The following is a 14805-nucleotide window of genomic DNA, read 5'->3' on the forward strand; positions in this document are numbered from 1 at the left end:
GGATAAAATTGTATCTTCAGTAAAAAATAACGATTTTGGAATAGGAGTATTTGTAGATCTCTCAAAGGCGTTTGATATAGTTAATCACGATATTCTATTATGTAAACTACAGCATTATGGTGTACATGGCCTCCCACTCATATGGTTTAAAAACTATCTATGTAGTCGTTATCAATTTACCATATTCAATGATGCTTCTTCCACTCATAGTTTAATTAAACACGGGGTTCCACAAGGTTCTATATTAGGTCCCCTATTATTTCTCATATACGTTAACGATATTGAAAAATCATCTACCAAATTTGACTTTATTATGTATGCAGACGATACCACTTTGTTCTTTACTCAGCCGGATTTAAAAGATATGCAAGAGAATATTAATGTTGAACTACATAACATATCTAAATGGTTTAAGGCCAATAAATTAATACTTAATCTGACTAAAACTTGTTTTATATCTTTCCATAATAAGCTGTCCAATGCGACTAAAACCTGCAATGATCTTACATTAAGTATCGATTCTACACCAATAACTAAATCTAAATCTATTTGTTTTCTTGGAGTCAATATAGATGAAAATTTGAAGTGGGATTCACATATTAACTATTTAAGTACCAAAATATCTAAATGCATTGGTATTATGTATAAATTAAGAAGCTGTCTTCCTGGTTCAGCCTTATTCTCACTGTATAACGCCTTAATATTATCACATATCTTATATTGTATAACTGTCTGGGGAAATTGTAGTAAAACCAAATTAGATGTCATTTTCAAATTACAAAAGAGGGCAATACGAATATGTACTGGTAGTCATTATCTTACTCATTCGGCTCCCCTTTTCCATAAATTGAATACTTTGAACATTTTCCATTTATACCAATATCATACTATCCTACTTGGATATTTTTACTTCAAGAGTATCCTCCCCAAAAATATTGTTAAAATGTTCACTATAAATAAAGGAATTCATTCCCATGGCACACGAAACAGCAGCTTATTTCATTTATGGAAAGTCGGGAAAACCTTTGTACAACGGTCAGTTCGATATAGTTTCCCAACAATCTGGAACTCACTTCCCAATTATATTTGTTCATGCATCTCTCTCTCTCTTTCTTTCTTTAAAAGAAAATTGAAACAATATTTTATTTCAAAATATGCTTAGTTTGCAACTCTTTGATATTTGAAAACATCCACTTGAAAAAGGAAGTAATTTAGGTTTTTAGGTTGTTGTTGTTGTTTTTTTTTTTTTTTTTTTTTTTTTTGGGGGGGGGGGGGGGGATCGGGTAATTACTTGGATGCACTTTATATCTGTTGGCATCTACATGTAGGTATTTTGTATTTCATATTCTATGCATGTATATATTCATATCCATTGCTTGTTTCTTTTCCCTTTGTTGTACAAATTTGAAACTATTATTATGAAGCCTCCATATCACTCTCTAGCAAATGGGGACTTTTTTTTTCACAAGGCCAATCTGGCTTTATTTTAAAGTTCTCATAATTCATTTTCTTACAATGTAATAGGCCTACTTATAATATTTATTGCTTTTTATTTCATGACTTGTAAATATGTATGTTTTTTGTCACGTACAACTGTCTGTACATTTTAGAAATGAATTGAATAAATGAACTGAACTGAACTGAACTGAAAAAAAAATTTGAAAAAAAAAAAAAAAAAAAAAAAAAAATTAATTTATTTTATTGAAATTATTTTAGTTCATAGTTAATGTTTCCCTTATTCATGTTTAATTAAATGGAATTCATACGAAGTAGCGAAATGTCCTAATAACTTGTAATTTATATTTGTAGTATTTTCGAAATGAATTGCATATACCTAAATCATCAGTAATTAAGAAATATGCTGTAAATTCAGAAAAATTGTTAAAAAAACATAGATCTGCACGCACCCCATATTCAATATGCAAATTAATTGGTGTCAGCTGGTTCAACTGGAAATATGCCAACAGTCAGTCATCAACAGGTGCAACTGGAAATATGCACATCTTATTGGCGAGAAGTTTAAGTCTTTCCAAGATTTATATCTAGAAGCTGGTTTCGATAAAACTTTTAGTCGAATTCCCAATTTATTAAGTCTTAAAGACTTGAAATATTTTAAGTCTCAAAATGGATTTAAAATTTAACTCCTAGAAATTAAGAGAGTAACAATTATATTTTGGTTTTTTAATTACACGCTATCCTTGAGATTATGCAATTCTTGAATGATCACTTACGAAGAATGTTTATTCAAAATCGTAACCACAAAACAAAAATGCAATAAAGTAACAATATTGACTCACCCCAAAGCTTTGTCCTCTCCTCAAGAAAGCAACAGTCTGAGTGGCAGGTTTTCCCTTAGGTCCATGCATCATAAAGATCGTCACAATCACTGGATAAACATAGTTTTAAAAAATGTTCAGATAATCAATGTCAGATTTTTAAAAAAATCTAACACTTTAAGATTTTCAGAATCATTTTCAGGTCGACCTTTAACACTCACACCGGAAAGTACATGTTTCTTTATTCTTTCTATAATAAACAAGTATACTCCTCGCTCTGATATAGTCATGTAATATTTCAAAATTGAAATATTTCTCCTACTGCAAAAATATTTGAAGGATATATTCTATAAACTGAAAAAGTGATGTGTTGGTTGAAAATCTTTAGAACATCGATGATGTATTCTGATCAGTGTAAAGCGGATTCCTTTGCTCAACTTTGTTTATACAATCACAATGAGGATTTTTATTTTATTTTTTTAAAGCTCTAGGCATGAGAACTTATCCATCCTCTCCACTGATTTATTTTCAAATATTAGAAATGAATAGATATTATTATAAGAAGGTATAATCATACTGAGTATTTTACTCACAAGTTCCTGATAAGATGAAGTAGAAGGCGTGTGGTGGATGTCCCTGTCTAAGTACAGCTCGGTTAGCGCCATACCTGAGATCAAAACATTTTACATATAAGTTCATGTCAATTGGGAATTTAGATATAACAAAGAATAAAATACGTCCTTCTTATACAATGTTGGTCATTCCATCCCCCATCTGCCAAATTGATCAATCTTTCTCTCTCTTTCTCTCTGAGTCCTCCCCTCCTCCCCTCTTCATCTTCTCTCCCTCCCTATCTTTTTGTCTCTCTCTCTCTCTCTCTCTGTCTCTCCGTCTCTCTCTTTCTCTCCCTCTTTCTCCCTCTCTTTAGCTCTCCTCTTTTTTTCTCTCTCTCTCCCTCTCTCTATCGCCGTTACTCAATATCTTGTATGATTAAATCCGTTTGACAGCTTCATTACCACTTTTAGAACAATCTACTGTACTGGTAATGTCCATAATGATGATGGTAATGATAATGATGATGAATCATCATCAATCTTCTTCATCTTTTTCTTCTTTTTCTTCTTCTTTATCAGATAAAGAAGAAGAAAAGAAGAAGATGATGATGATGATGATGATGATGATGGTAATGATGATGATGATGATGATGATGATGGTAATGATGATGATGATGATGATGATGGTAATGATGATGATTATGATGATGATGGTAAGGATGATGACGATGATGATGATGGTAATGATGATGATGATGTTGATGATGGGAGAATATAGACTCATACTCACGTTTCGAGCCATCCTGCTTTACAAAGTCTGCCCTGCATTCTGATTGGGTATTCAGCGAATGCCTTGATGTTACGTAACGCAATCTGCACCTATAGAACACAACATAGATAATATAATTTATAATAATAATAATAATAATAATAAACATTTATAATGCGCCATGTCTGTCAAAAATGACACTCCTGGCGCAGTTGTCTGGAAATTGTATAATTGTGGGCATATGACCATCAAATAATTCAAGAAAGAAAGTAAAACACACATAAGTTAAAGTTAAATTAATTGCAACAAAACAAATAGATATAATGCTCATTAACGATAATTAAAAGCTGCAGATAAAAACAGGATTGATATCTCATTTCAGTATTGCTGGAGATAAAGCATGTGTATTCGAAATACAGCTCCAATTGTTGAGATTACTAACAGGTATAAACTTGAACTGCAACATCAAAAATGGTTACAAACAAGCTTATTGTATAAGCAAATTCACAGGAAATCATATCCAACTTACGTATCTCAGGTCTTTTTCTGTTCTCTTATGCGGATGCTCTGTCAAAATTCGTTTGGTTTCTTCTGATAAGCGTTGCTAGGAAATAAAATGCATGCAGAGAAAAAGTTTTTTTTTTTTCATCGATAAGTTATAGACGTCAATTCTATTGCGTAGATTTTATATTCGCTAAATATTTGATGAGCTAGTTAACATGTAAGACCCTTTTAATTGTATTATTTGGTACAAAATAAAGTATCAGTTTATGTTCACTGCAACACACGAACGACGGTGATTTTCTTGATAATCCCCTCACATTTGTAATGCGTTTTTAAAGACATTTATTTAAGATTAGCTGCAATCATCAGTGAATCACATTTGCTGTAAAAGTATGGGGTTACCCGGGGGGGGGGGGGGCGTTATTATTTTTCGGCGGCACAGATTGGGGTTAGGTGCGTGTTTAAGGCTATGGGAAAGTTTAGGGTTAGGGTTAGGGTTAAATCAAGACCTCTTTAAAAAAAAAATTAAAAAAGCCCCAATCCGCAGAAAAAAATGACGCACCCGGGGGGGGGGGGCTTACTAACCGATTGATCAGCCTTGAAGTAATCTGGATCAAAGAAGAGTCGATCACCATGCGATCTTGTCCCTACTTGAATAAATGACTGGAATTCTGCGCGTTCCTCCTCAATGCTACACAATAAAATACATCAATGAATGCAGTAGTCAATATTATTGAGAAAACATAATGTCAAAGAGTATCATACACTATTTTAGAGTATCAAGAGTTGAGAGCACTTCGAATGATTTTAAGTTCATTTATTTCAATCATAAAACCATAACATAATATATATACAAAAGTAACATGAAACAATCGTAATCTTACAATTCTGGATTTAAGAAATTGGAGACTAAAACTTCAATGTAAAGACTACAGTGTCAAGATTTTAGAACATTTTAATAACTGCTTCTTTCAGCGACAGAAATCTGGGGCATCTTGCATAAAAAGTTGACCACAACAGTTGTGTTTTTTTTTAAAAGTAACTCTTGAAAACCATTCGACAGTATTACTGCATTGAAGATTCTGGTTGGTTGAAAGTAATATGTTTGACCTTTGGAGTTGGGTGTACGTCGATGGAGTAAGTATCATCGGTCAACACTCCATCACTTAACTTATAAATCGCTAGAAAGGTTTCATAAGGAACTTCGGCAAAGCGATGATAAGTTTAGAACTTTGTCAAACGAGATTCCATGCAGCGCACAAACCATTTATTCGACATTTACGGTTGTGAACGATGTTCCCAAGGTTAAGTTACGAGTTGAATTGTTGATTAAAATCATCACCATGAAATAAAATCTTTCTCCCACAACAAAAATTAGATCAGATTTTACTTAAAACAATATTCAGTAAAACAACAACAACAAAAAACACGCAATTATGAATACCTGCTAGTTGAGGAACGCTCTTATTAATTCAAGCTGATTAAAAAAAAAAATTACCTTTCTGTTATTGCTTTGGACTATTCATACAATTTACTTACTTTAGATGACTTCGTCTGCATATTTTGACGCAATTAAGTACAAGCCGAGAAATTCGTCTGAAACGCTCTCGTGCCAATTTCTGTTGAAAAAAGAAGGCAGAAAAAGGACAAAACAGAGCCATTTTAAAAAAATCAAGTGCACTATTTTCCCTTGAGCTAGTATAACATCATTTAACTATTTAAGTGAGAATAATATGTTAGATATGACGAGCATCATGATCGACTAAATTAATGGAATGTTTTCATATTCGATGCATTTGTTTCTCGACAAAATTTTAACGGCCATATAGCAACCGCAGTGACGTTTTCCTTGTACACAATCTTGAACAATTATATCACGGTGATTCAAAAGTTCGACTGCATGCATGTATTTGTAACATTTTGATATCAGCCTTACCAGTAAGGTCTAATCATGAAAAGCTTACACAGGGAGACAATTTTGAGATTTTCAAATAGATTTAGAAAAGAAAACAATTTTTAAACGAAAATGGGAAAAGGGAATAGAAGAGAAGAGAACGATGGAGCGCTGGTAAATGGTTAAAATAGAGCGTTTATAAAATGAAATTCAAACGATTGCGCTAAAGAATTTTAATTTGTTTAAAGTGCATTTTGTTGACCTTGTACTAAACGTGACATGTTTAAAAATGGCTATAATACCTTACAAATCAGATGAACTGATGAATACTGAAAGAAAATGGACTTGTATATTGATTGGACTTGCATATGATTAACTGAAAGCACTGTACAACTTACCACTGACATCTGATCAGGTACTCTGAGGTTCAGATCTTCAGGTAATGGTGCCCGTCGTCTGCTCATTGTACTTCTCTTCATTCCTTCAAACGATCCTCGATGACCAGGCAGGATATGTTCTGGTGGGAGAAGAGATCCTCGTCTGTTATCATCTTCCTCTTCAACCACCTTCGAATCAACGAACAGAGAACCTCTTCTTAGGTTCTTCCTTGCTTGGTATGACATCGTGCCTTTCGCGTCTTTGAATGTGGTAGCAATGCTGACTCGTCTGTTTTCAAACATCTGCAAGCCTGGCGATGATGTGCCGTCAATAGTTGTGACGCTCTTTGTGCGTTGACGCGACGCGGTCGTGACTCGGGCACTCCGACTTCGTGACGCTAGAGCTGACGTTGTTGCCAAACTAGCTGATCTGCCTCGTATGTGATTATTAGTGGCTGGTTTTGATTCCCTTTGTTGTGAATTTCTTCTTTCTTTCAGGTTCATCGCAGATCTGCTTTGACGCTCAACGGAGATGAGAGAAGGACGACGTCGAATCACGTAGTCGGCAACCATTTCCGACTTCTCTTCTGCTTTTTTCTTCCTCGTCATATTCATGGGATTCGTCACTGAACCTCGGCGTACGGTACGACTCGCATTAACAGACCGTGCCCCGACAATCTCATCTATCCTGTTCTTTAGTTCTCGCAATGACTCCAATGTCGATAGCGACGAATCAGAATCTGCATCTGAATCTGAGTTTGATTTCTCCTCGTCATCACTACCGCAGTCGCCAACATCACTTGATTTCGTTTTAGGAGGTGCACTCTCTCGCCGTAGTTGAATCGCGCTTTTGGTCCGTTGTCGTCTTAGGACTAATGGTGGTCGTTCTAAAGTCACTGTAGATCGAGGTCTAATGGATGGTCTCCGTTCTTCATCTTTAATTGAATTTCTTCTCACATTTGCTTGACGTTGGGGTTCATGTGTGTCGGGTTGGTAATGAGAGGGAGCCGAGTCTGCGTAGAATGATGTAATAGACATTCGATGAGGTGCTGATGCTGCTCTCATACCAACAGTCGGCATCGGCATTCTACCTCCATCGTGGTCATTGACCATGTCGAAGTCTCCTTCCTTGGCTACTGATTGGACAAGTTTTTCAAGCTTTGATGATCGACGTCGAACCAATGCTGTAACAGGACGATGACGTCTGATAGTGGGGTTGGGATATAATTCATCGTCATCTTCATTAAGAGATTCCTCAATCACAATATTCGTCTCTATCGGTCTGGCAGAATGGCGCATCATCTTGAATTATTTATTGCATTTAATTTTCAAAAAGTTTACCTTAGTTTTCTGTTATCTAGAACCTTCGCTCTATCTCTCGATGAACCCAATGCTATGTCCATTGTGATGACGGGAATCCCGTCTTACAACGATAACACTTTTTAATGTATCGAGCGATGGAGTGTGTTTTTCTCTGAAAAGGAGTATGACAAGAAATATAAATCACTATTGCACCCAATTTATGATTAATTTTGTGAAAGACGTGAGAATGAAAAGATATTTAAACAATATATTCCAAATATAATCATATCCAGCGTAATGATCATCATGATCTGCATTGTAGATGAGACATCATGGATCCTAAATTCATCATCTTTTCACGTGCTTGAATTGTAGGTGGGTTTGTTGCTTAAGATATTTTGTATAAAACATAAAAACGGATGTAATAATGCCTATTTATATTCTAATCCAATCAATATATCTTGGTTTATATCCTTTTCAATAATAGTTATGCCATTTTGGATGTGTAAGAGCTTTATTTGCCCTGTATAACTTCTAGAATATTAAGTTCTGAATCCATTATAAATTGTTACGTTATAAATGATTTTCAAAAAATGCAAATGATCTCATAAAGTTGAAAAATATCTTACACTCGAATAATCGTAAGAAATTCATAATCATCATTTGAGAGAATTATAATTTAATCAACCTTTACTCACATGATACTTGAGATCCTGTATATAAACCTTGCAGTTCCAGTAAATTACTATGATGACCAGTCCTTGAAGTTAACGGTTAATGCCAACTTTTAAATTTAAAATAGATTAATTCCCGATCATAACGTTAATGAGGGGAAGCAAGATCACAGGTGCATCGCGTAACATATAGAATATAACACTCTCTTCAAACAAGCACTCCTAGTTACAAGCCATACAAAGAACCACCAGTACATACTACTTGGTTCCTTTCTTCTCGACCAACAGCACAAATCGAGAAAGTATATTTGTCGATCTGATTCTTTGCCAAAGGATTTTCAATAAAACACTTTAGATTTGGAGTAGAGACGAGTGAAAGCGTTGAGCATGGATTGTTTGTCTTTACTTTACTTCTTAAATCTGGGCTAGAGGCCAAACAAGGGAAAGGTTGAAAAGGAAGACGTAGTCGTGTCAATAAAAGAAGAAGCCCCATCATCACCTGAATGACAAAAGGACGCTGGCCTAGAAGGGGAGTTCGGGAGCACTATACGCTTATACTTTTCTGTCATCTAAGTATAAGTTTTAAGCTCAGGTGATACTTTAGAAAAGACGATATCCAAGTATTTTGGACAACCAAAGAAGTTTAGCAAGAGATATGTTTAATCGCGAATGCGATTATTTCTCTCTATAGCATATCCAACTTTCTCTCTCTCTCTCTCTCTCTCTCTCTTTCTCTCTCTTTCTCTCTCTCTCTCTCTCTCTCTCTCTCTCTTTCTCTCTCTCTTACCATCTGTCAGACTATCTGTCTCTCTTTCTCTCTCTCTCTCTGATTTCTCGACCTTCCTTTCTCCCTTAGTTCTGTTTATATATCTTGTCCCCACTAGAACTTCACTTTACATTCATGTCTATCCGTCTATGAAACCATGCAGGTTATAAAGGAGCATCTTCCGATGCTATATGATATATATTTTTAATAAAACGGTATCTCTTTTTATTTAATTTTCTTATTTGGTATTATCTCTCACCAACCACATTCACTTGGGTAATATCCAGATAAATGTGAAAATATGTGAAATATACCCTGAAGAAAAACTGCCACTTACCAAATTATTTGTATCAATTTGTCTTGAAACAAAAGGAGGATTGAGGGAAAGGGGGCGGTCGGCCGCGGGGGGAGGGGTGCGTCAACTAAATACGCCTGTGATGTGTAAAGCAATCAAACAATAAACATGTATCGCTGTAACTCTTAAACCCGAGTTTCAAAATCTCAACAAAGAAAAGAAGCATAAGATAATGATTGGTTATTTGATTTTTTTTTCTTCCACCCATGAATATGTCATACTGTTCCCTCCTTGGTGTATGCATCTTGGATCTAAACTAAACATGACCTTATTTGTAGCTGTTAGTAAGGTGTAGTTTGACCTGCCGATCAAAGTACACCTTCGACCAGCTTTCAAGAAAAATTTTCGATCATATCTCAGTCATTCCACCCAGCTCGCATTCGAAAACACGTAATTGTTCTGATTTCATATGATTTGAATATATTATAATTATTACTCGTTACTGTATATCCATACCGTTCATCATGCCGTCGTATAAGCTGATATACTTTCCAGATCGATTTCGGACCGAGGTATGTCGTCTGCTCTTCGTGCTCGCCGAAGTCGAGTTCGATGACCACCGTGTGGACTATATGGAATGGTCGACGAAGTTGAAGAAATGCTCGAGTAAGTCCAGGACAGAAAATTTCATGTACAAACCTTATCAACTTTAGACTCACTGTGAACTATCAGGCGAAATGATCAGAAATGGTTCTGCACCTTTATAGAGGCTAATTTAAACAAGAATCCGAGCACAATCATTATATTCCTCAAATTAGAAGCGTAACATCTAAAAATTTGAACGCAGTGCCCTTCTAGTATACTAAAAAAATAATTGGTCTCGAATATCTTATCTCGGTGTTTTGTCTTTGTAAAGTCTCGTATTTCACTCGTCGTTTACCATGTAGGCTTTATCCGCCTACCATACTGTTTACGTTTGTGTAAAACAGACATTATATCAATACGTTAATCACTGTCTCGTTACCTAATTACAATCACATAAATAAATAGACGAACAAACGAATTATTTATATGGGAGTTAAAGCCTCTTAGGCTGATAAGAAATTGGAGTTTACCTTATAAATGGGTACACAGATGTAGAAGCATAGTGATATTGACTCTAATTGTATAATCAACCTATTAAGGTCGGAGGTAATGTCACGTTACGTCATCAACTTCCAAACATAATAGAATTGACAGCCATGCAATGCTTCACAAATAAATAATATTGTAGCGTCAGGTTGATTTATTTTCTCTGTCTATTTTGTACAGCGCTATGTATCGAAAAAACTTAATCATGCTAGCAATGCAATACCAGCATAATCCACATCATAATTAATGTGGATTTTATATGGTGGTGATCGAATGAAAGATAATATAATATGATAGGACAACAGTACCCCAGGACAATTACCCCCTAGGATAGTTGTCCCGGTGTAGTTGTCGTAGAGGATGGTTTTCGTGGTAGTTGTCCAGGGGTTAGTTGTCCGGGGGTAGTTGTCCTAGGGGGTAGTTGTCTGGGGGGTATATCCTAGGGGGTAGTCTTAGGGGGTATAGTTGGCTGGGGGTGGTTATCCGGGTGTGGATGTCCAGGGGGTATATGTCCTAGAACCGATATTTGCATCTTAGCAGTAATTATTGATCAATATGCAATGGTTGCATGCATGTATCATGGCAATTTTTGGTTTTTATAAACACCTATTTATATCAACAGATGCTCCTTACGGTGATTTACCAATCTTAGAGATTGAGAGCGAGGAAGGAAAGATTATTCTCCCTCAGAGTCGAGCCATTCAACGGTATTTGGCAAAGGAATTTGGTGAGTTCATATTCAGCCTAGCTTGGTCATATTCTGGATTTCCTTTCGTTTGTTTGATCATATACATCTAGACATGTTCGTAGGGAGGGTTATTATCATCAAAGAGGGATGGGGCTTAGAATCTAAGGAATACGAAGATTACCGGTATGTTTTCGCTATTGAAAAGGGAGCACGTGCCCTTATTATCTATACCGTATACTTCACCTCGACGTTCAATATCATTTTTTGTCTCGCAGTATTTAACTTTCATTGATGCATTTTCCTAATTGTGTAATTTCCTTCTGTACACTGATACCTTTTTATTCTGATTATCCTTACATTAAGATTTCCTCAACCCCCCTCCTTCCCCCTCTTCCTAGATATTACTTCATTTCATGAACAACTACAACTTATGGAGCTGTAAGATACAATTTATCTCTCACCATCACGTCTAGCGAGGGGCGGATCCAGCCGCCGGCAGGGGAGGGGGCCAAAATATTAAGTGGCGAAACAGCCAGCCAGTGAATAAGCGCGGGGGGGGGGGGGGGGTATAAAGGCTCAGTGTTTTTTTTTTTTGGGGGGGGGGGGTGGGTATGAGCACTACAACGTTGCACATTTCACAGAGTGTAACTGATTAGATTTCTTGCTTTCCTTTTGCAAGGTCTATATGGAGAGTCAAACGATGAGTCTGTGATCATCGATGTAGTAACAGAATGCTGGGATGAATTCCTAGACGCAGCAGCTAAGATTATGTTTGAAGAAGAACAAACCAAGAAGGTAAGCGTGCTATCATAATAGCTCGTAAAAATGACAATTCTTCCCATCCCAATTTTAGTCCAATGATCAGCTTGTACAATGCCAATTTGCATATATCCGTTTGGTTAAAAAAAAAAATCAATTTGATTAAAAAAAAAAAAAAAAAAACGCAAACAATCAACAACAAAAAAGGAAGACAAAAAAGGGGAGAGGGGAGCTTTATCACAAGACCCAGGTCAGGATCTTGCACAAAATATTACGTTTCAACTCAACTAAAAAAAAAATAGAAAAAAGACAAATTGAGGGAAGTCCCCGAATAGGCGACTCTGATTGGTTGAAAGTTGAGTTGCGCTTAATTTTAGAGTTGCTTTTAATGGAAACGCTTTATGTAAGAGACTTCAGACGTATAATGGTCAATAGCCAAATTACAGCTTAAAATAGCCTAAACTAATCTGACTATTTGTTAAATGAGAGTTGGACAATCTGGTGATGAGATCGCTTTATACAAATAGTATGTAGGCAATCACATCAGACTAGTTGGATAGTCTTTCTCAACGATTAACTATGCAAGGGGCGCGGTGCTTAAATGCAGGCACGTGGCCATGCAGCGCAAGAAGTCTTTCTGTCAAATGACTCACCGAATGTCTTATTTTAAAGATTTTTCAGACATTTAATTTTTAATTCCCCTTCAATCCTTGCTTTCACTTTAATAGGAGCAACTGAGGCAATCGTTTTTGCAAGGAACTGGTCCACGTTTACTAAGCTATCTAGAAAGCCTGTTAAAAAACAACACTGAATTTGTTATTGGTCAGAAGGTATGTATGATTCAAATAATTTCTTACACTGTTTTGTTTTAATGACTGCTAAGAAAGCATTATTTTGCTCGTAACTAAGCAACGAGTTGATTGGTGGCTTTAAGTCCTCTCGTAGGGACTTGGTAATAAGGATTAATGTCTTACCAACTGAGGGCACTCACAAGCTCACCGACTTGGTTTCGAACCCGGGACCTCCCGGCTACGAGACCACTGCTCTATACCACTGAGCCCCTGTGCATCTCTCTCTCCCTCTCTCTTACACTTTCTTCCTCTATTTTCTATATTTCTCCTTTTCTCTACCCCAACCCCCTCCCACCAACTATATCAAGTTCGTCGCCTCCCTCTTCCCTATCAAACAAATTAATTTCCTTCTATAATTAAATAAATTGTAAAAGATTTTATTTCAAGTTTAAAAAAGGGGGAAAATCAGCACGTTCAAAGGTATTACAATCATCTAACTACCGATCCCAAGTCTCTTTCCTTCTTCTTTCAAAACAAAAAGTTGAACGTTCCCCTCCAGATCCGATCTCGGTCTCTCACCTTCTTCCTTTCATTCATACTTTTTGATTAAAATAAGTCAATGTATACCAAACAAAACAAAATGGTTATTACCTGGTCTAATCGTAATTTATATATATATATATTATATCCCCGCGTCCTAATCTCTTTCTGTCATTGTCTAGGCATCGTTAGCTGATGTGGCGACCTTCAACTATATAGACGTGGTGAAAGACTGGGTTGGTGAAGAGCTCTTCTCCTCTTATCCTAAACTACTAGCTATCAGAGATAATATAAGCAAGATAGAGAGCATAGCAGCTTATCTTGCAGGCAGACCTAAGTGTCTGTACTAGTTTACAAAATGAGTTCAAGCGTATAATTTGAGAGGTTTTTACTGCGCATTATCCTGTGGTAATACTCGTACTTTGGCTAGATTCCATTTAGAAATGACAACGCACAAAGGTTGGGTATTTGTTTCTTTATAAAAATAAATATATCAAGTACGCCAAAAAAAATATCAATCGAAAGTAACATAAACTATCCTATGGGGCGTTACAGGAAAGTTGCAATCAATTGCAAATCCCCCAAATCAAGTGTAAGTCTTGCAATTAGTTGCAAATTTGCAGTTGATCACCACTCAACTTTTTGCAACGCCCCATTAGTAAAATAGAGAGAGAGAGAGAGAGAGAGAGAGAGAGAGAGAGAGAGAGAGAGAGGGGGGGGGGGGGGGTGGTTACAAGCTAGATCTAGTTCAGTTAATTTAATTGTTAAAACTTTAATCCTAACAAAATCCTAGGACATTTAGGAGACTAGTGGGGCGTTGCAAATAAAATCACAACTTGTAATCAATCGCAACTGCCATCGAACATTGTTGAATTGTTTACCATGCTTTCTATAAGCCATCTCTAAAATCAAACATAAACATGTTAATGTGACAAGGAAAAAAAACATGAACCAGATTAAATATTGTGAGAATTTCATGTTTATTTACAAAATGTACTCTGACTCCCTGTAGGAAAATATACCACAAATCATAACTATATTAATACATGTATACCAAAGCACACGGGTAGATATTTACAAGAAAGTTTTAAAAATATTAACGGCGTGATGAAATATTGCATACTTTAAAACGAATACACATCAAAGTTAGTCTTGCACAGCTATTGGCCAGGATTACAGCAATTCCTATACAAAACATTTTTTTTCTTCTTTTTGATTGCAAACACAGCAAATGTAAACGTTAAAAGTTAATCACAAATAAAATATACAAAGCAAGATATAGATGGCTAGTTGTGTTTGTGAGAATGATACAAATGGCTTGTTAATAATGTGGAAAAATAATTGAAGAAAAAAAAAAAAAACTACATTAACGCACCTTATCTACAGGGAATGTGGTTCATTTACAAGGTTCAAACAGTTGAATTGGAACATTTACAAAAGCATATTCTAAATTAAATGTCACAAGAGAAGGGAAAATAACTGAAC

General features: G+C 35.9%; 2 protein-coding genes across 2 annotated transcripts in view; one reads left to right on the plus strand and one right to left on the minus strand.

Annotated features, from left to right (window-relative positions):
* LOC100891620 overlaps positions 1-7759 on the minus strand; it is a 19186-nt gene extending 11427 nt beyond the window's left edge. Inside the window, exons 1-7 of the mRNA XM_030984924.1 lie at positions 6396-7759; positions 5643-5722; positions 4689-4794; positions 4129-4203; positions 3621-3709; positions 2870-2943; positions 2298-2386 (exon numbers count right to left, since the gene is read on the minus strand). Of these exons, the coding sequence (XP_030840784.1) occupies positions 2298-2386; positions 2870-2943; positions 3621-3709; positions 4129-4203; positions 4689-4794; positions 5643-5722; positions 6396-7676 (1794 nt within the window). The 5' untranslated portion in view covers positions 7677-7759. The remainder of the gene's footprint in view (positions 1-2297; positions 2387-2869; positions 2944-3620; positions 3710-4128; positions 4204-4688; positions 4795-5642; positions 5723-6395) is intronic.
* A 2176-nt stretch (positions 7760-9935) lies between these two features.
* Positions 9936-13670, plus strand: LOC100892764 (hematopoietic prostaglandin D synthase-like). The gene is made up of 4 exons (XM_030984925.1): positions 9936-10077; positions 11165-11269; positions 11910-12025; positions 13503-13670. The coding sequence occupies exons 1-4, from the start codon at positions 9936-9938 to the stop codon at positions 13668-13670; spliced, it is 531 nt and encodes a 176-aa protein (XP_030840785.1).
* Positions 13671-14805: the final 1135 nt, after the last annotated feature.

Source organism: Strongylocentrotus purpuratus, unplaced genomic scaffold (assembly GCF_000002235.5).
Source record: "Strongylocentrotus purpuratus isolate Spur 01 unplaced genomic scaffold, Spur_5.0 spur5_scaffold_14, whole genome shotgun sequence".
Classification (NCBI taxonomy): Eukaryota; Metazoa; Echinodermata; class Echinoidea; order Camarodonta; family Strongylocentrotidae; genus Strongylocentrotus; species Strongylocentrotus purpuratus.